The sequence below is a fragment of the Nicotiana tabacum genome, chromosome 3 (genome assembly GCF_000715075.1).
Source record: "Nicotiana tabacum cultivar K326 chromosome 3, ASM71507v2, whole genome shotgun sequence".
In the NCBI taxonomy this organism is placed as follows: domain Eukaryota; kingdom Viridiplantae; phylum Streptophyta; class Magnoliopsida; order Solanales; family Solanaceae; genus Nicotiana; species Nicotiana tabacum.
Window position 1 is genome coordinate 132,174,827 of NC_134082.1, and position 20,733 is coordinate 132,195,559.

General features: G+C 38.6%; 2 protein-coding genes across 2 annotated transcripts; one reads left to right on the plus strand and one right to left on the minus strand.

Annotated features, from left to right (window-relative positions):
• The first annotated feature begins 562 nt into the window (after positions 1-562).
• On the plus strand, positions 563-1,785 carry LOC107821202 (galactinol synthase 2). Its single transcript, NM_001326075.1, has 3 exons — positions 563-892; positions 977-1,297; positions 1,435-1,785. The coding sequence occupies exons 1-3, from the start codon at positions 563-565 to the stop codon at positions 1,783-1,785; spliced, it is 1,002 nt and encodes a 333-aa protein (NP_001313004.1).
• A 2,014-nt stretch (positions 1,786-3,799) lies between these two features.
• On the minus strand, positions 3,800-6,757 carry LOC107821203 (lipid phosphate phosphatase epsilon 2, chloroplastic-like). The gene is made up of 4 exons (XM_075249943.1): positions 6,186-6,757; positions 5,106-5,331; positions 4,219-4,292; positions 3,800-4,109 (listed from the first exon to the last, which is right to left on the minus strand). Exons 1-4 carry the CDS (start codon positions 6,465-6,467, stop codon positions 4,017-4,019), a joined length of 675 nt encoding a protein of 224 aa, XP_075106044.1. The 5' UTR covers positions 6,468-6,757; the 3' UTR covers positions 3,800-4,016.
• Positions 6,758-20,733: the final 13,976 nt, after the last annotated feature.

Here is a 20,733-nt window from a genome sequence, read left to right on the forward strand (position 1 = left end):
AAATAAATGACACAATCGAAAGCGAGATCCAGGTTTCTATTTTTGTGGGTAATTTAAGCGATGAGATAACGGTGGGCCAAAAAGAAAGATTATTCTAGTGTTTTCTACTTTAATTAATTACTATAAAAAAAGAAACTTTAATTAATTACTGAAAGCACCGCCCACTTTCGAGAGATTTCTCTCGAGCAACAAGTAACCGTCACTATTTGTGCAACAAAAATACTGAACCGTTGATCTTAAGCAGAACCAGATTTACGGGCCCAAAATGCGCTACTTCAAGGAAGCGGAGAACTATGCCGTAGCACGACGTCGTTTCCATGATATACATCATACGACATCGTACTGTTACAATTCATTTTTTACATATTTTTACATTCCATCCAACGCCTATATAAACAACCCCAGCTTAATCCTCGGAAACACTCAAAACACATCAAAGTCATAAAGAAATCTTCACTTGATAACATACTAAAAAACACTCTTTATTCAAAACTTTCAAGAGCTAGCTTCTTTTTTTCTCATCTCAAATCACTCAAAGAATCCTCATTTCTAAGTTCCAAAAATGGCTCCTAATGTTGTTGGTCTAGCAACCAAGGCTACTGGTTTGGCTAAGGCGGCAAGTTTGTCAAGCCGTGCCTATGTGACGTTCTTGGCAGGTAACGGTGACTACGTGAAAGGCGTGGTCGGTTTGGCTAAAGGATTGAGAAAGGCAAAATCTGCTTATCCGCTTGTTGTGGCTATTTTGCCTGATGTCCCAGAGGAACATCGACGTATACTCATAAACCAAGGTTGTATAGTCCGAGAGATCGAGCCAGTTTATCCTCCAGAGAACCAAACTCAGTTTGCTATGGCTTATTATGTCATCAACTACTCCAAACTCCGTATTTGGGAGGTACATACGAGAACATTCCATCTCTTATGGTCTTTTATTTATATTTGGTGCTAAAATGTTTTTTTGTTAAATGAATAATTGCAGTTTGTGGAGTATAGCAAGATGATATACTTGGATGGAGATATCCAGGTGTTTGATAACATAGACCACCTCTTTGACTTGCCAGATGGCTATTTCTATGGGGTGATGGATTGTTTCTGTGAGAAAACTTGGAGTCACACCCCACAGTACAAGGTTGGGTACTGCCAACAGTGCCCAGATGAGGTCCAGTGGACTGAAGATTTGGGTCCCAAGCCACCACTTTATTTTAATGCTGGCATGTTTGTCTTTGAGCCAAGTCTATCCACTTACGATGATCTCCTGACCACCCTCAAAGTTACCCCTCCTACTCCTTTTGCCGAGCAGGTAATTATACTTTAATAATTTCACGGTCAAAAGGAACTGATCAGGATCTAGAAACAGTGAAAATTCAAATAAGAATATAATTATATATACAATTTTAATTCTTTACGTATGTTTACATAGCTGGATTTATTTTGTAGGATTTGTTGAACATGTTCTTCAGAGATGTATACAAGCCAATTCCAAACAATTACAACTTGGTGTTAGCTATGTTGTGGCGTCACCCAGAGAATGTGGAACTTGAGAAGGTGAAAGTTGTTCACTATTGTGCGGCGGGGTCAAAGCCGTGGAGGTACACTGGCGAGGAAGAGAACATGGACAGAGAAGACATTAAGATGCTGGTGAAGAAATGGTGGGATATATACAATGATGAGTCATTGGATTACAAGAATGCTAATGTTACTGCAGTGGATGCTGAAGCTGACAAATTTAAGGCAGCGCTTACTAAGGCGGGTGTTGTGCACTATATAACTGCCCCATCGGCCGCTTAGTATATTGCTTTGAAGTTGTCTTAGTCTTTTTTGTTTGTTTATTAAACTTTGGGTATTTCACAGGGTCGAAAGAAAGTTATAGAGATATATATTATAAGGGTCGGGGGTTTACAGACTGCTTTTCTTCGCCTGCAACAGACAAAGGTTGTCTGCAGAATAGGAGAACTGGGAATTTTGTGAAGTTCTTCTACAACTTGCGGGTTTTGAGTGTCTTTTTTATTCTTCTTTTGTTTTCGTCGATGTTGGAAAAGTACATAAATGAAATACGTATTTACTTTAATACTTATTTTGGTACCGGTTTCAGTAATGGCCTCGCAACAATGTTGTTTTGATATGATATCAATTCATGTTACTTGATGAAAGAGTAGTAAAAGAAATGATATTGACTTTGTACAGAATTCTTGTTCTCTCGAATGAGATATCTTTCCTTACAGGTTTATGGATTCATTTTCATTTTAACTTTTATGTGGTAATTTTTATACATTTATCCAAAATATTTTCTTAAGGTGGTGATGTTGTTTATTAGAGCACAAGTTAACTAACTATGCTTTGACCACTTCTTTTAGCTAGTAGTTAAGATTTTGTTAGTCCTTTATTTTCTCAAATAAATCTCCTAATTTGTTCAGCAAGTAGTTTAGTCCTTCTCGAGGAGTTAGTTTAGGAAATTGATTTTTCACTCTTGTATTTAAAGGTTGCATTGATTCAATAAACAAATTAGCTTTTTGTGCTTTACTCTGGTATCAGAGTCTTAACAAACTCTAGCGAGCAAGATCCTATAGTTTTTTCTCTCCCACTCACCCTCCACAAATGGTCAAGACTGCTAGAGTTGTTAATGCTGATAAGAATATTGGTGCGATGGTCATCCAATTTAATCCTACATCACAATTGCCAATAAAATTACATAGCATTCAAAACTTTGCAACTTGGAAGGCTCAATTTTTCATGCTTAAGCATGTTCATGATCTTTATGGTCATCTGAATGGGTTACCTTTTTTTTCTTTTGATTATTTTCATTCCTTTCTAAACTCTTTATGTAAGAAGGGTGTTTCTCTCTATGTGAATTGGAGTGATGATCTCATCCCAAGGACTAAAATTCTCCAACCTTTACTCTAAACGGAATGTAACTTAATTCAATAACTTTATTGTAAATAACGGTAGAAAAAAAACGTACTTTAATTTTAAGGTTTCGTGTTGACTGTGTTCTCTCGTCCATCAAATAGTTGAATTATCAAAGTAAAATCCATATTTTTATAAAAGGACACAATAATTTAGCCAAATTTAGAGTACAGGACAATAGAAGTCAAACTTAAGTTTGAGACAAGAATTATTTGTTAGAATATACCTGAAAATCAAATTGAAATATTGAAACGATGTTTCTGTCATCAATTTGGGGAATGTTTCTACGCCTAAACTTATTTAAGTGGATGTGAATTTTTTTATTGAAAAATTTTCAGTAATCATTCTTCAATTTCGCTCATAAATAAAACTTAGATATGACATTTACATGGTCTTATTTCAATTTCTCGGCAAAAGACTAATAATTTCACATGATAAAATTTCTAAAAACTATCCTGCGTCGTCTTAATAATTAGATATAAGTTTTATTAACACAAATCTACTCCTCGTTTCATGCGACATCACTTGTATGGAGCTGATCGATCTTGTCCATGATGAGAATGCGTGGAGTAACATCTTCTTTGCAGTATTTTTAATATCAAGGAAAATCGACGATAACAATGGTCCCAATGGGTTTGGATGTGATTTCAACATTACAATACTTGTCTTTCTAAGGTTAATGAAAAAATATTTTAGTAATTGCTTAAAGTTTTTATCTAGGTACTATGATATACGGAGTAATTCTTGTTAAAAAAAGGCGTAATATAAACAGAATTTAATCCGTACGAGAGCAAACACATGATGTAATATGCAAAATAGTGACAGGTAGAGTTTGAGAAGATTTTTTGAATACCTGCAAAATAATGACAGGTAAAGTTTGAGAAGATTTTTTGTATACTAGCAAAAAAAAACTATTGTCAATTACTATACGACCATATATATTCTGTGTTCTGTATTAGTATGATCGTCTATAAAGAATATTCAGTGTTATCGTCAAGACCCTAATTTCGAATAACGTATAGGAGAAAAGCAATACAAAAAACAGTAGCCCCAACAACTACAAACCGAACCCAAAAGTGGGCTATAAATGCTTTCATGACTACGACATTCCACAACTAGAGCCAGAAAATGGAAAAACAGAATCCTATTACAGCACCCACTGCTACTTGGTTTAATGTGTGAAGTTGTTGTGAAACTCGTAGCCACGACTGTAAAGTGAAAGACAAGGAAACTTGTGTTATTTTCAACACCATTTTTAGATTGAACAGCCATATATGCAGAAAAATCGCTAAAAGGTGCAACTCGATCCACACTTACAAAGTACGAGCCCATTACTAAGATAAACGCACTAACAACTGCAGTTATTCCATTCAATCCGAAATATTGAATCACTGCGTCAAACAACAAAGTGAGAACAAAAAATGAATTATCTCGTAAGCTCAAAACCGTAATTCTACAGGAAATCCAAGAAGAGATGACGAGAAAACTCAAAATATAACAAGGCCTAGCTAGATTACCAATGTACGTTCTCCTTTATTGTGCCGACAACAATATTGTTTGATGATACATGTAAGTAGATTATATGATAACTGAATCTTCCAACCAGAGCACTTGAGAAAATGAACACACGAGTAATACTAGGCTGATTATTCAAGAACGTCCAAAAAAGTAATCTTAGTACATCAATTCCTCATCATGATAACATACAAATATCACATTTATAAGGGAAGAAAAAGAGTGAAACTTGAGCAGGCTACCTGTTCTTTTCAAGCCATGCGTTTCTCATGGTCAACAAAAAAATCTTAGCATCTTATTGATATTAGACGATTAATTACAAAGAGATTTACTTCCGATATACTCTTCACATTTAAAATACAAAACAAAAGTTGAAAAACAACTGCAGCAACTACTTCTTTAGCTTGTGCCTCTTTCACTTTCTTAGCCCTTTCCCTAGTGTATCGTTAAGCCATACAAATATACATATAACCACAAGAGGTAACAGTAATTAATTTTACTCTTTTAGCTGACATCTTCAGGTTTTAGTGGTAGTCCTTTAGTTTTTTAGTTACATATTCAAATTTGAAAGCAATGATTCAAGAGAACCAATAATGGTGGAACTGGAACGATATATATTCACACGGATGAAGAATCATCAAAAGACAAAGTAAATTTATGCATTTGATCAATTAGTATGAGAAGCTTACTTGAGTGGATACAGAATGTGAGTGTGTAGAAGATGTAGTGGGCATGTGAAGAAGGCATTCCAGGGTCTGATCTTAATGTTGAAACAGGGCGTTCTTGGTTAAGTATCCTCTTCAGTACAATTGAGAGACAAATATTGATAATTCCACCTGAAGTAGCCCATACTGCTTCCATGTCATGCTTCCAAAAGAAGATAATACCGAAAACTGCAGCAATCAGCCACTTACTCTGTACTTTAGGCCTACTAAGCATTAGAAATCTTAACAACACCAAGACTTCAAAAGCAATTCAAAGAGCTGGACATAACTAGTGACAGACTTTGCTAATAAATTTGATCAAATAATGTACAGCGCAAGTCGCAAAACATTCAGGTCTGCTGGACCAACATGATATTGTGAGGAAGTATTTCCTCCACTAATCAGATTGAGAGAAAAAAAAAGGGGTGTTAAATAGAAATAGCACTATCCAAACTTTTCAATTTTGATATATAGTTATACAACAAAATTACAATACTTGTGGAAGCTAATATTTTTTGTTTAAACCGAAACAGAGAGGAAGATAACTTGAAAAAAATGAGTTTAACCAGAGCACTCGCAGATGGAAATTCAAACATTCATTATTTATCTTCATTAAAAATCAGTATAAGTAGCTCTCTTTTGAGAACCAGGGACTTGCAGTGAAAATGAATAACAAGATTTCTGCAAATGCAACAATTTATCAGTTCCAACTAAGCAGGACATAAAAATTGAAAAATTACAACAAACAATCTGTAAAGTAAACGTGGAGCTTGGCGTTAGCTATTATAAATCAAGTTTTACATAAGATATATATAAATTTTTTCCCGTAATCATTCCCGTACAGCCAATAGACTAGCAAGTTATTCCCCTAGCAAATTAGCTTTCCGCTCCAACAATTCCTCTTTTTTGATTTTATCTTACATATATATGACAACCATTCCAGCACACAGTTGCACATAGAAAATTCAAACATCCTCTCTCTTTTATAAAATGTCAAATTAAAGGAATGATACATAAACATGAAGCAATGGTAAAACGTACGGAGCATGTCAAAGGTTGACTAACCAGGCTATTGAGAGCAGCTTCTATTCCACCCGAACCAATATTCATGGACAGAGCTTCTTGTTCTAAACCACCAAGAGTAACACCTTCATCACCGGCAGCGCCTTGGTTCTTGACTGAATCCATCATAGGGGGAAGTGGGTACCTTGTAGAATGAGAAATGGATGTTCGAGATAAGAATTTGCGTGAGAAATCCAATTTGAAAGTGGAAAATCTATTGAGTCTGGGAAATTGACGTTGGGTAACTAGTATAGGTCGATATACAAGGTTAGTAGCAGCAGACATTTTGGTAGCTGCGCTTCTATCTTTCTCTGCTTTTTAATTAAGGAGACAAGACTCTTATAATCATGTTGAGCAGAGACATGTAATTTGAAGGAGGTGTAAGAAGTGAGCAATGAAGTTTAAAATTCACTTTCACTATTATTTTGACTTTAGTGGCTGGCGGTCTTAGTTGGCGCAAGACAAGTAATGCATCTCACTGCCTAACCGGATCTTATGTCGCAGCATCCCGTCGTACGTGAGATATTAGGAAAAAAAAATCACAAGGGTCTTCTAAGTTTAGAGGTAAATATATTCTCATCCCTCAAATACTCTACTTAACATACAACATCCTCCAAATATGTGATATTGGGGCAATTATGGTCCAAAGCTAACGACATGCGTAAAACTTAAGGGGGTTTCCTTCAAAGTTGGAAACATGGTGGTGACATTGGATGACTCTAGTCTCAGACATGGCTTCCATTTTCCAACTCAATACTGCAAATTCACCAAACTCAGGTCCGAATAAGTGAAAAAGAAAAAGACATAAACAAAGTGTACCATATGTTTACAGACGATGCAAAATTGGAAAGTCACGATCATTTCAATAATGAAGTGCTCTTGCAATTTTCACGTCCGAATAAGTCGCCATTAAGCCTTCTAACAAGCTTTCTGTTAAGTGGAATATATAATTGAGGGACGAGAGTGGTTTACTCCTTAAATTTAAGGGACTATTCTAATTATTTTCTCTGATTCCTTTCATTCCAATTTTTCGCATTAAGCTTCAATAACTTTTATCAATAACATTATTTATCGAAGATGTTATAATTTTCAGATATTAAAATTTATTTTAAGTTCTATCAAGCTATTAAGCTAACTTTTTTGAATTGTTACTTTAATATTTCCTCGACTGTCAATAACGCAAGAAATAAATATGTCTACGATAATATTGAAAAGAGGATTGCAATTTTTAAGGTCGAAACCCATTTCTTGCATAACACAGATAGATGCCATTTCATGGATGGCGTTTAAATAAATTATGAAAATTGACTATCTATAGTGAGGAGGAGCAGGAGGAGGAGGAGGAGGAGAAGAAAGAAAGAAGAATGACCATCTATGGCATTTGGGTAAAGGTGAAGAACATGATTATGTGGTTTGAATCAGAATTTGGAAATAATAGTTACCAAAGATGACCCCAAATGCATTATTTTGACGAGAATTCCAAATTATTTGGCAATGTGTGCTCCATTTTTGGTTGAACATATGTTATATGTCATCTCAGCGAATTGTAACTAAACATAAAAAAAATGTAAGTAGTTCTTTTTGTACGAACTAAAAAGAAAAAAATATCACATAAATTGAGATAAATTGAATATTAATTAACTTCGGTCAAGTGAAAGAAGTATATTAGCAAATACTACATTTTATGTATTTATTAGTGTTGAATAAACACCCAATGCCAATATATTTTGGGAAAAAAGACCAAAATTGTCCCTATACTATCGAAAATTAGTCATGTTTATATACGTTTCTACTTTCGGTCCAAATATACACCTATCGTTATTAAAGTGTACAAAATCGTCCCCAACCCTAACAGATTTTCAACGTGGCATCGGGACCCATAATAATTTGCCAACCGGGCAAATACCTACCCGAATTTCATTTTTTTGACCCAACTATCCAACTACTTTATGGGTCCCACCTCTCTCTCTCTCTTAATTCAACCGACAACATTTCTTCTTCCTCCTCAGTTTTTCTTTTCCGGTTCTTGTTCTTCCTTTGTTTTTTCTTTTTTTTTTTCCTCTTTCATTTTGGAGCTGTTGAGTTTCTTTTTAAGATGAAAAAGTCTTAAAAAGAGGGTGAATGAGAAATGGAGGGAAAATAAAATTTTTGAGTGAAATGTTAAGTTTCGCTCTCTTGACAATGAGACATTGTCCCATATTGGAAGATGAAAAGGCTTTTGGTGAGTATATATACAATTGCTCTTCTTGTATCTCTTAAAGAGTTAAGAAGAAGGCAAACCTCGCGCCATCATCGTCTCGCTCGCTCGGCTCGGCTTCAGCTACGGCTACGGCTTCGGATTCGGATTCGGATTCGGATTTGGTCAAATGATCGATCTATTGATTAATTTTTTGGACCAAATTTATTTGTTAATAGTGAATATTAACATAATATTATTCGTGTTTGTAACAGATGTTTTCCAATCCGTGGATATAACTAAGTGTTCCAGCAGCCTAGTGCTTCTCCCACCATGGCCAAGTATTTGCTCCATAATAGCAAGTGCTCCAAGTGATTGCTCCAATAGCAGCCTAGTGCATGCTCCACCATGGGCAAATGAATGATATCAGGTCCGTTTCTCATCAGCTGGTTGCACTATAAATATGTGTAGCAGCTTGTTGAAAATATACGAATGGACAGAAATGGAATTGAGAGCAATCTGCCTGTTGTTGATCTCCTCTTCAGTTAAAACTCAACGTTGTCTATAAATTGCAGTCCTTCCTCTCAGAATTTCCATTCGACTTCTGAGTTCTCCTCCTTTGTTTTGCATTGTTTTTAAACTTCAAAAACAAAGCAACCGTAAGTGTGATTTGCTACCGAACTTTGTGTTCACTGAAACACTAGGGTTTGAAGTACCGCTACACCAGTGTGTAATTCGTTCTATCCTGGGAGGAAATAATCCATAACCTTGGGTACGAGGAGGTGATTAAATTCCTTAAGGAAATACTGTGAATTCAGTGAACTCGAATTAATTACTGTTTTATTTATATTTACGTTTATATGCTAACTTTCTTTTCTCCAGAATTATTATTTACAGATACAACAAGTAAGAAGATACAACTAACAAGCTTAAGGAATTTAATCTTTATTTCTGTATTTGTGGTATACTTACTGCTGTAGAGGCTAAAATCTTTGTGGTTTTGTCTACTCCCATTTTTGGAGATTAAATTCTTCATGGCGTTTTGTTGGAGAATTACAATTATGAAGACTAAAACCTTTGTGGTTTCGTCTACTCCCATTTTGGAGATTAAAGCCTCAGTGGCGTTTTGTTTAAGATTAAAATCTACGTGATTTTTTACTCCAGTTTTAAAGCTTTCGTGGCGGTTTGTTGGAGATTAAAATCTACGTGATTTTTACTCCAGTTTAAAAACCTTCGTGGTGGTTTGTTGGAGATTAAAATCTACGTGATTTTTTCACTCCAAGTTTAAACGTTTGTTTTTGTCATTCTTTTACAGAAAAAAGATGAATGACAACGGAAACCAAACTGGTCTGATGGTGACTGCCAATGCATCGACATGGTTTCTGAAGAAGGGTCAAGCAAACATGATTGAAAAACACGTAGACATTGATGACTTGTGTGCTATGAAGTGGTGGATTGATTCTGGAGCCACTCGCCATGTTTGTGCTGTGAGGAAAGTATTTTCTACATATGCTTCTGTTGGACCCGAAGAGACGCTTTCTATAGGAAATGCTGCAACAACAGAAATTGAAGGATATGAGAAGATATTTCTCAAAATGACTTTTAGCAAGGTCATGACTTTGAACAACGCCATTCATGTTCCCTAAATTAGGAAGAACATAGTCTCTACTGGACTTTTTATAAAGCACAGTTTCAAGTGCGTTTTTGTATCCGACAAGGTGGTGATAAGTGAGAACGAAATGTTTGTAGGAAAAGGTTACCTTACTGAGGGCCTTTTCAAGCTGAATGTAATAGTTGTCAATAATAATAATAAAACATCAGCTTCTTCTTACTTACTGGAGTCAAATGATTTATGACATGTACGTTTGGGTCATGTCAATTATAAAACCTTGCGAAAAATGATTAACTTGAAAATATTACCTAAGTTTGAATGGGAAAAATCAAATGTCAAATATGTGTGGAATCTAAGTATGTTAAACATCCTTATAAGTCGGTTGAAAGGAATTCAAATCCGTTAGACTTAATTCACATAGATATTTGTGACATGAAGTCAATATCAACTTGCGGTGGAAAGAAGTATTTCATAACTTTTATTGACGACAATACTCGATGTTGCTATGTTTACTTACTTAATAGTAAAGATGAAGCAATAGACGCATTCAGGCAATATAAAAATGAAGTTGAAACACAACTTAACAAGAAAGTCAAAATGAAGTGATTGGGGTGGTGAATATGAATCTCCTTTTGAAGAAATATGTCTAGAATATGGAATTATTCATCAAACAACAGCCCTTTACATGCCCCAATCCAATGGGATTGCGGAAAGAAAGAATCGTTCATTAAAGGAGATGATGAACACATTGTTGATAAGTTCTGGTTTGCCACCGAACTTGTGGGGGGAAGCCGTTCTTACGGCTATCCGGATACTAAATCGAGTACCTCATAGCAAAACACAATCCATTCTATATGAAAAATGGAAAGGAAGGAAGCCAAACTTGAATTATTTGAAAGTGTGGGGGTGTTTGGCAAAAGTGCAAGTTCCTAAACCCAAAAGGGTAAAAATAAAACCGAAAACAGTTGATTGTGTTTTCATAGGATATGCGACCAATAATAAAGCATATCGATTTCTGATTCATAAATCAGAAAATCCCGACATTCACAATAATACGATTATAGAATAAGATAATGCTAAGTTCTTTGAAAATATATATCCGTATAAAAAGGAATGTGAGTCGTTTGGTGAAGGATCTAAACGACCTCGGGAAGAAACAAAAGAAAGTAAATTTAATCAGGAGGATCCAAGGCGTAGTAAACGTCAAAGAACGTCTACTTCGTTTGGACCAAATTTTGTGACTTTTTTATTGGAAAATGAGCATCAAACATTTAAAGAAGCTATGTCTTCTTTGGAATTATTGTTCTGGAAAGAGGCAGTCAATAGTGAAATAGAATTTATATTGAACAACCATACATGGGAATTGGTTGATCTTCCTCCTAGAAATAAACCTTTGGGTTCTAAATGGATTTTTAAAAGAAAAATGAAAGATGATGGCACTATTGATAAATTTAAGGCAAGACTTATTGTCAAAGGGTATAGACAACGAAAAGGTCTTGACTACTTTGATACATATTCTCCAGTGACGACAATTACGTCTATACGAATGCTAGTAGCTATAGCTGCAGTTTATGGTCTTGAAATTCATCAAATGGACGTAAAGACAACCTTCTTAAAGGGAGATTTGGAGGAAGAAATCTACATGGAACAACCTAAAGGGTTTGTGGTTCAAGGTAAAGAAAAGAAGGTATGTAGACTTGTTAAGTCCCTCTACGGACTAAAACAAGCACCCAAACAATGGCATGCAAAATTTGACCAAACAATGTTGGCAAATGGTTTTAAGATAAATGAATGTGATAAATGGGTGTACATTAAAAATTTTCCAAATCACATATTCATTGTTTGCCTATATGTGGATGATATGCTGATGATGAATAATGACATTTCCAACATAAATGCGACTAAGCGTATGCTAACTAGCAAGTTTGATATGAAGAACTTGAGAGTTGCGGATTTAGTACTGAGGATTAAGATCCAAAAGATTCCTCAAGGTCTGGCATTGTCACAATCTCATTATATTAAGACAGTACTTAAAAAATTCAAGCACTTAAGATTTAAAGTTGCAAAGATTCCAATTAACGTGAATCTTGCATTAGCAAAGAACAAAAAGCATATCACACTTGGATTATGCTCGTGTGTTTGGATGCTAATGTACGTCATGAATTGTACACGACCAATTATAGCTTGTGCTATAAGTAAACTGAGTTGATACACGAGCAATCCAGGTCAATCTCATTGGATTGCAATGAAACGAGTTTTGGGATATTTAGAACATACCCAAAACTTTGATTTGCACTACAGTAAATATCCTGCGGTGATTGAAGGATATTGTGATGCAAATTGGGTTACCGGTTCAACTGATTTGAAGTCCACAAGTGGATATGTATTCACTATTGGTGGAGGAGCGGTATCTTGGAAGTCATCCAAACAAACTTGTATTGCCCGCTCTACAATGGAGGCTGAGTTCATAGCCTTAGATAAAGCCGGTGAAGAAGCTGAATGACTCCAGAATTTCTTGGAAGACATTCCATTTTGGCCCAAACTATTGGCATAAGCATACATTGTGATAGCCAAACGACAATTGGAAGGGCTGTGAGCATTATATATAACGGTAAATCTCGTCATATACGACGAAGACATAAAACAGTTAGGCAACTACTCTCTAGAGGAATTATCATGATTGACTATGTAAAGTCAAGTGATAATGTGTTGGATCCACGTACAAAAGGCCTAACTAGAGAGGTAGTTGAGAAATCATCGAGGGGAATGGGACTATGGCCGAGAACAAGTCATTGTGGCGGTAACTTGATCGCTACCTACTCCGCACTACTAAAAAGTAGGAAGAGAGGGTCGCAATAGCTTTTACTCGATTTGTGGGTCGGGATCGATTTCCTCAGGGAGCTAGGAATGGAGTCGAGTATCTATTTAGATTGGGATCGTGTAGTTGTTCCAAATATCACTTCCAATCATTTTTGGTTTTTCTTTAACAAACTACTATTATCAACTACTAATTATAAATGCAACTAGATAATGCTAAACGAGAATTGCTAAAAGTTGTATCTAATGGATAAAAAGGCACTAAGGTAGTGGCATCCTTCTAGGTGGCCAATTGACGGGTAATTGCTTCTAAGGCACGATTGACATGATTGGAGAAATATGCTATAACCGCTGCACAATTTTACCCACTCTCACATCTCTCGGTAGAGAGAGTGATTTTGCCCAATTGACTTTCTCAAGACCAAATGGGTAGGCAAATTCTCTCAAGCAACTAGGGTTTAAGTCGGGTAATTACTCTCTCGAGGTTTAACCCTTTAATTGGGATTATCAATTCTCTTGAGTCCATCCTAATTCCTTGTTGTGTCAATTTTGGAGACTTAGGCTCTCTTTCTCAAGAAGAGCCAAGTCAACTTAGCACAAACCAGTGTTTGCAACCACCAATTCATAAATTAAACCATAAAATTGACTCAAATAACAAACACCCATAGTCAATATAGCCCTAAATCACAATACCCATCAATTACCCATACTAGGGTTAAGCTACAACCCTAGTTAATGGGTCTAGCTACTCATGCTTGAAGAGAAAAACAGAGAAATAGATGAAGATAAAGACATATTAATTAATTGCTAAGGTAAATACAAAGATTCAATGATAAAAACTAAGTAAAAATGCCCAAAATGGCTATAGATTCTCTTCTCACGAGCGCAACTCAGTTTAGAGAATAGCTGATACCCTAAAAATGGAAAAAGGTTCTATTTATACTAAGCTGGAAAAACTGTACAAAAATATTCCTGCAGGGTCAGTGCGGACTGTACAAAATGGTGTGCAGCCGCACTAGGCTCTTGGCTCTGAAATTTCAACTCTCTAAACCCAGGATCCGTGGACCGCACAGAATGGACCGCGGCGGCGGAGGCTTCCAATGCGCTCCACGCAGAATGGACTACGGACCGCACATGCTTGAACCTTGGCACTTTACATCTCTCTGAAGTTTGCTTTCGCGGACCGCATAAAATGGTTGTGCGGACCGCGGTGTCTTCAGTGCGGGCCGCACAATATGTACTGCGGCCGTACTGCTTTGATTCCTTTAAATCCATCTCTCTAAATCTCCCTAGTGTGGACCGCACAAAGTGTAGTGTGACGGAACTAGGCCTGTTTGTCCTGAGTTGTCTTGTCTTTGATACTTGTGCAGGTTTCACTCCTTTTGAGCCAATATTTGACGTCTCGTCACTTTGTTGATCAAACCTGCAATCAAGCACAACTTATGAGCCTTTTGGGTCTATTTTGTAAGAATTTATAATCAAAGCGTAAGCAAGAAGGAGCATGAAACACGTCAAAATCCCTAGTTATCAACTCCCCCAAACTTAAGCTTTTGCTTGTCCTCAAGCAAACAAAATAAGACTCACCCCTTAAGGGAAAATCCAAGAATTTTCAGATATCCTAAAGTAACCTCAACTAGCATCAATTAGGACTAACAATTGCCCTCAATACAAATAAATCATTAACAACATTTAACCTTTGAAAAATCATGGATCAAGTATGACACAAAAGCATCAAGAGTTGACTCATTACATCAAAGAACTCTATCAACTACTTTGGTCATTGTGGAACCCAAACTCACACATCCTCAGCTCTTACTAAGCAAACCTCACCTTTTAGAATAGTGGCACACAAATCGAGGTTAATGAGAATTCACTCATCTCTCTCAAGAAAATATCACAAGTCCGGCTCTAAGTACCATATGCTTGCCCCTTATGTAAGTATCCACTAATGTAAGCTTCATTCAACTCAAGATCATATAGGGCTTTTGTGGAGTCATTGTGAAGGCTTTTGGTTCAGAGTAGGAAATGTTTTGATCTAAGTGGGTTCCATCTTCCCTTAAGCACTTCTTTTGATTTATTTGACACACATTCTCTTGACTCTTTGAGTCATCTCACTTATTTCTAAGGGGTTAGAGGGACACGCTGTCACTCTTTCTTATGCAATTCAAACCGTTTCTCCTTTTTCAACTTTCCACACCTTTCATTCTTTTGCTTTTCTTGAATCTCTTTTTATTCTTTTTCACATTGAGCATTCTTTTTGTCTTTTGATTTTCTTTCTATTTCATTGCCTTTCCTTTTTTTCATTTTTGTGCCTTTTATCACTTTGTTTCCACCCTCGTCTCTCCCCCCAAAATTATACTTTTTCCATGTGCTCAAGGAAAGATCGGGTGCCAAGAGAGGGTATCTTTTAGAATGGGTATAGGCTTGTCTCATGGTTCTTGAAAGAAAAAGGTCTAAGGCTCAAAAAGGTTAACTAGGGATCATATCATTGGTAGGCTATGGAATTTTTCAAGATATTATTGGGTCTAGGAGGGCTTATAATCACGTCTCAAGAAACATTTCACTTAAGATTTCGCCTCAACAAACATTCAGGGCAAGTTCTAAACCAGTGGCTCGGGACTTGGACTCGCAATTTGATTTCTCACCACACAAGCTAAAGGATTGCTAAAGACATAGAGTCGGGGGCCCACAACGACCTTAGATACAATTTGAGCACCCAATGGTCCCGAAAAATCACTTGATGATTATCGGTCAACACAAGAGTCTCAAGGTCACGACTTTCACCATCCTAAACACAACATCTTGTCTTCGACCATGGGATCAAAGGCAAATGTGCTAGGCCCAAGTGAAGCTTTGCTTGAGGTATCCTTAACTATAAACAACTAAGAACAAAAACAAAAACGGTCTCAAACCCTTAATAAGGTTGTCACGCCATCCATCATTGGGAAGAGCCACCCGATTCACACAACACTCCACCTTTGGAAAGAACCGTGGCATTAAGAAAACCAAAGGCTTCTTGAAAACGTCCAAAACAAAACAAAAGCTACGAACATAAATAAGAGGCTAAAATGTATTTTTTTTGCGAAAATAGAACGAATATGTACAATAGGGGATTTGAATATATAACGGGGATGAATATATACAATGATGTAACTTTGTATACATACCCAAAGAAAGATAAAAAATGCGATAAAAGTAACTAGTCCAAATAAGCATAAAAAATAATAGAAAAAGGTTATGAAGACTCCCTAAGCCATGTCTATCTGCATATGCTCATGGGTGGTCCCTGGGTCCTCTGTGTGCTCGGGAATCTCTAACTAGTTCCCAGTGGTCTGCTCTACTACTACTGGGACCTGGACCTGGGCCTGAACCTCGACAGGCTGTGGAACTGGTACATCCCGTGGCTGACTAGAGGAAGCTTCTGGTGGGTCCGCCAACTGGATGATGGCATCATCTGCTCTATGGATGAGGCCTATGGGGCTGCTCCGGCTGTGGATGAGCTGCTGAGACTAGGTCATCGAGCAACAGGTCCAAAGGTAGCTGGTCTGCCTTCAGTCTATCTACATCTGCCCTCAGAGCCTTCACAGACTCCTTGGAGGCCCGTGTCTTCCTAAGCTTCTTATACTCCCGAGCAAGCTCCTTGAGAGCCTTGTTGTGTGATCGACTGCCTTGGTCAATGTCTCCTGAGTAGTGAGGATTTTCTTCTGGTTCTCAAGTGTCTCTTTAAAAACATCTTCTATCAAATGGGGCACCTGTAGGGCTGGAGGAGCCGACTGAACCTCTACTGTGGTAGTCAATGTGGACAACTTGGATGAGGCAGTCTGCATCCAATTGTTTACCTGGCTCAGCCGGTGGGCAGTGATAGGATGGGCTCGGGTAGATGGGATCTCCGGGCCTGCTGATGTGGAAGGTCCGGGAGGCATCTTAGTATGAGTAGAGGCAGGCTTAGCTGGGGTCTCTACCACAACTGGCTCTTCAGACTGGCCAGTTGGGGTAGAAGCAGGGGCTTTGTGGTTCTTGTCCTTGGGGTTGTCATTCCCCTTCAAGCTGTACCAGGAGAACGGGGCTATTGCCTTGACCTTGATGTCGTATGGTCTCTTGTCCACTTGCAAGTCCCGGAAGTACATAGTAAGGGTGTTGGGGAAGGGATAGTTCCATTCGCTCTCGACACCCACTATAGAAATGATCCGGGACATCACCTTCCCCATGTTGATGGGATACCCCGCCATAATGGAAGCAACCAAAACAGCCCGGTGGAGAGGAAGTATCTGGCCATGGGTATTAGGCTCTAACCGACTGCACACAAATGTCTCCCAGCTCCTCGCCTCAAAGTTTAGGGTCCTCCATAGTATCTTGACCCTAACAGTCAACCACTCTGGAACGGCACCTGGGATTTCCAAGTACTGAGATAACCATGGACTGACCTCCTCACCCGTCTCCAGCTTTGCCATGTAAAGAGACTCATCTTCCTCATTGAAACGCAGGTATTCGTTGAACGACTTCCTGTCAAACAATACCTTGAGGTTCCAAACCTTAGTCACTTTGGAACCCTTTATGATGTGGGATACATTACAGTAGAACTCTTTGACTAAGTGTTCATTGGCATCCACACAGTCATCTAAAAAGTGCTCCCAACCCACTCTCATTCTGAACTATCTATGCACATCAGGGTTGTGGGGTAAAAGATCTATGTCAATGAAACTCCGCTCCGATATCAATTTTCTCACTGGCCACCACTCCCTAAATTTGTGGTACGCCACCTGGCTCACGAACCTATCCTCCTAAACTTCAAATTTTCTAGTTCGGGCAATGCCCCCAACTTGAGGCTCACCACCCTCAGCTACCTCCTCATCCCCTTGCACTTCTTCTTTACCTCTGTTTGCACCCTCCCCAGATAATGAAGCTATAGGGGAGGTAGAGTATTCACCACTGCCAGCTGTCGAGCCCTCAGATGACTCAGTAGAAACATGCCCTGGTACTGGGGTAGTGGGTGATGGCGGAGGAGTGTTATCTGTCAATCTGAAACTTGAGTAGAAATGTGTTGGTACTGAGTTTGAAGAGATATCTTGGGAGGGCAGATACTCACACCCCGACAGATCACAGGCTCTATCAGTTGCCTTAATTGCCTTTCTCATCTTCTTTATGTTTTGACGAGCCTGGGGAGTGAGTTTAACTAATCTCTACTTCCTTACCCGGGAGGAATCGCCTCTGTCGGGTTGTTTGAAGCCTTTACCTCTTTGTTTAACCATTATCTGCAAACACAGTCATCTCACATTGTTAGTATCAATAGAAGCAGTGAGTAACATTTCTGCAGAAAGAATTGAATAGTTACAGGCATGTTGCAGAAACAGCCCAGTGCGAACCGCATAGAATGGAGTGCGGCCGCAGAGGGACCATCGTGGACCGCACAATAACGACCGCAGTCTGCACAGGGTGGGGTTCAGACTACCCTTCCTATGAATCTGACCAGTGCGGCCCACACTAAATGGTACTGCAACTGCACTACATTCAGTGCGGACAACACAAAATGTAGTGCGGCCGTACAGGGCAAGGGTCACCTTGATACAAGATCATTTGTGTGGTCTGCACAAAGTGGTGCTGCAGACCGCACTAGGGCACCACGGACCACATAAAAACGACCACGGTTCGCACAACGTGCCTAGAAGTGGCACTGAGTTAGGATTCTTAGATTTTGCCTTAAAGTCCAATTTTCCACTAAATTATTGTCCCTAAACGATTTACCCAGTCCATAAAACTACTAAGTCTACAAAAATCAACCTTTAAACTAATCTAATCCTAGAGTTGAACTAATTACAGAAGGAAGAAGAAGAAGTATAAGTTAAGAAAAGGAAAATGAAAATAGGGCAAAATTACAAAATTAATCATGGAAAAATTGAGTGTAATGTTACCAGATTATGAGGTGGAGTGAAGTTAATCAATGCTAAGCAAGTTTTCACGATCAATATCAGGGAAGGAACAATAATAATATGCTCTAAGATTTAATTTTTGTGAAAAGAGTAAAAAGGGGGTCCCCAGGGTCTATTTATAGATAAGCCCCTAGGGCCCAGCCTCACCTACCAGTGCGGACCGCAGAAAATGGACCGCGATCCGCACTAGGCTGTTATGATCAAGATTGGCCTAGTATCCCACTGCGGTCTGCACAAAATAGACCGCGGCCACAGTAGTCCACTGCGGACTGCACAAAGTGTAGTGCGGCTGCAGTGGCCAAATTCAGATAGGTATCACTTTGGCCTTCACCAGTGTGGGCCACATAGAGTGTAGTGCGGCCGCACTGGCAACTTCAGAGACTGAACATTTTCTTACTATGTCTTGCACTGCCTCAACACAATCCCTGCAACATCTCACAACCAGTCAGCCCAAAAATCAGTCCTATACAACAAAGAAAATCAAAGAAAACAAGAAGAAAAAACATATGGGTTTCCTCCCAAGCAACACCTGATTTAACGTCGCGGCACGACGCATGTTACCACCACATCACTTGAGATGAAGGAGCGCCACCACATGGCTGTCATCAAAATTTCCAAGATAATGCTTGACCCGGTGCCCATTAACTCTGAGGACTTCACCATTTTTGTTTTTCAAATCAAGAGCACCAAAATGGGTCACAAACACAACTTCAACGGTCCACTCCATTTGGATTTGAGCTTTTCCGGAAATAGACGTAATCGGGAGTTGAACAAGAGAACCAAATCACCTACGTTGAACTCCTTTCCATGAGCATATTTGTCATGAAGGTACTTCATCTTGTCCTTATACAAGGATGAACTGGAGTAGGCATGGAATCTAAATTCATCGAGTTCATTGAGCTGTTCAACACGAAGATTAGCTGCAACATCCCATTCAAGATTCAAATTCCTCAAAGCCCACATGGCCTTGTGCTCCAACTCAACCGGAAGATGGAATGCTTTCCCAAACACCAACCTATACGGAGACATCCCAATCAGAGTTTTGTAAGCTGTCCGATAAGCCCATAGAGCGTCATCTAACTTCTTCGACCAATCGATCCTATTTGCATTGACCGTCTTTAACAAGATACTTTTGATTTCTCTGTTGGAGACTTCCACTTGACCACTAGCTTGAGGATGATAAGGGGTAGAAACCTTATGATTGACACCGTACTTGGAAAGCAATGTGTCGAAAGCTTTATTGCAAAAGTGAGACCCCCCATCACTAATAATCGCACGAGGAGTGCCAAACCTTGTGAAGATGCTCTTTTTAAGAAATGCAACAACACTCCGGGCTTCACTGTTAGGCAAAGCCACGGGTTCAACCCATTTTGAGACATAGTCAACCGCCATGAGAATGTAAGTATTCCTACAAGAGCTAACAAATGGACCCATTAAATCGATGCCCCAAACATCAAAGATATCCACCTCAAGAATGGTATTGAGAGGCATCTCATCCCTTTTTGAAATTCCGCCCGCTCTTTGGCAATCATCACACCTTTTCAAAAAATCACCCGCATCTTTGAACAAGGTGGGCCAATAGAATCCGCAACTAAGAACTTTCGAGGCGGTCCTCACCCCACCATGATGGCCACCATTGGGTTAAGAATGGCAAGCCTCTAAGATACTCAATTGTTCTTCCTCCGGGATACATCTACGAATCATACCATCCGTGTAAATCTTGAACAAGTATGGTTCATCCCAATAGAAATCCAAACTATCCCGCTTGAGCTTCTTCCTTTGGTTAGAAAAGAGCTCACACAGGATTACTCCAGTCACAAGGTAATTGGCAATATCAACAAACCATGGCATATCATTCATTGACACCGCAAGGAGTTGTTCGTCGGGAAATGAATCATTGATCTCAAGGACATCACAAGGCCTCCCCTCCTCCTTCAAACGGGACAATTGGTCCGCCAATTGATTTTCACTACCTTTCCGGTCCACAATTTCTAAATCAAACTCTTGAAGTAGTAACGC

Bases quoted from the DNA above. Each gene is read 5' to 3' on its own strand.
- LOC107821203 (XM_075249943.1), bottom strand. From the start codon at position 6,467: ATGTCTGCTGCTACTAACCTTGTATATCGACCTATACTAGTTACCCAA. The intron at 4,293-5,105 runs GTAAGCTTCTCA...TGTTTGACGCAG, and splicing joins CACATTCTGTATCCACTCAA to TGATTCAATATTTCGGATTG. The intron at 4,110-4,218 runs GTAAGTGTGGAT...TTCACTTTACAG, and splicing joins TAGTAATGGGCTCGTACTTT to TCGTGGCTACGAGTTTCACA.
- LOC107821202 (NM_001326075.1), top strand. From the start codon at position 563: ATGGCTCCTAATGTTGTTGGTCTAGCAACCAAGGCTACTGGTTTGGCT. The intron at 893-976 runs GTACATACGAGA...GAATAATTGCAG, and splicing joins CCAAACTCCGTATTTGGGAG to TTTGTGGAGTATAGCAAGAT. The intron at 1,298-1,434 runs GTAATTATACTT...TTTATTTTGTAG, and splicing joins CTACTCCTTTTGCCGAGCAG to GATTTGTTGAACATGTTCTT.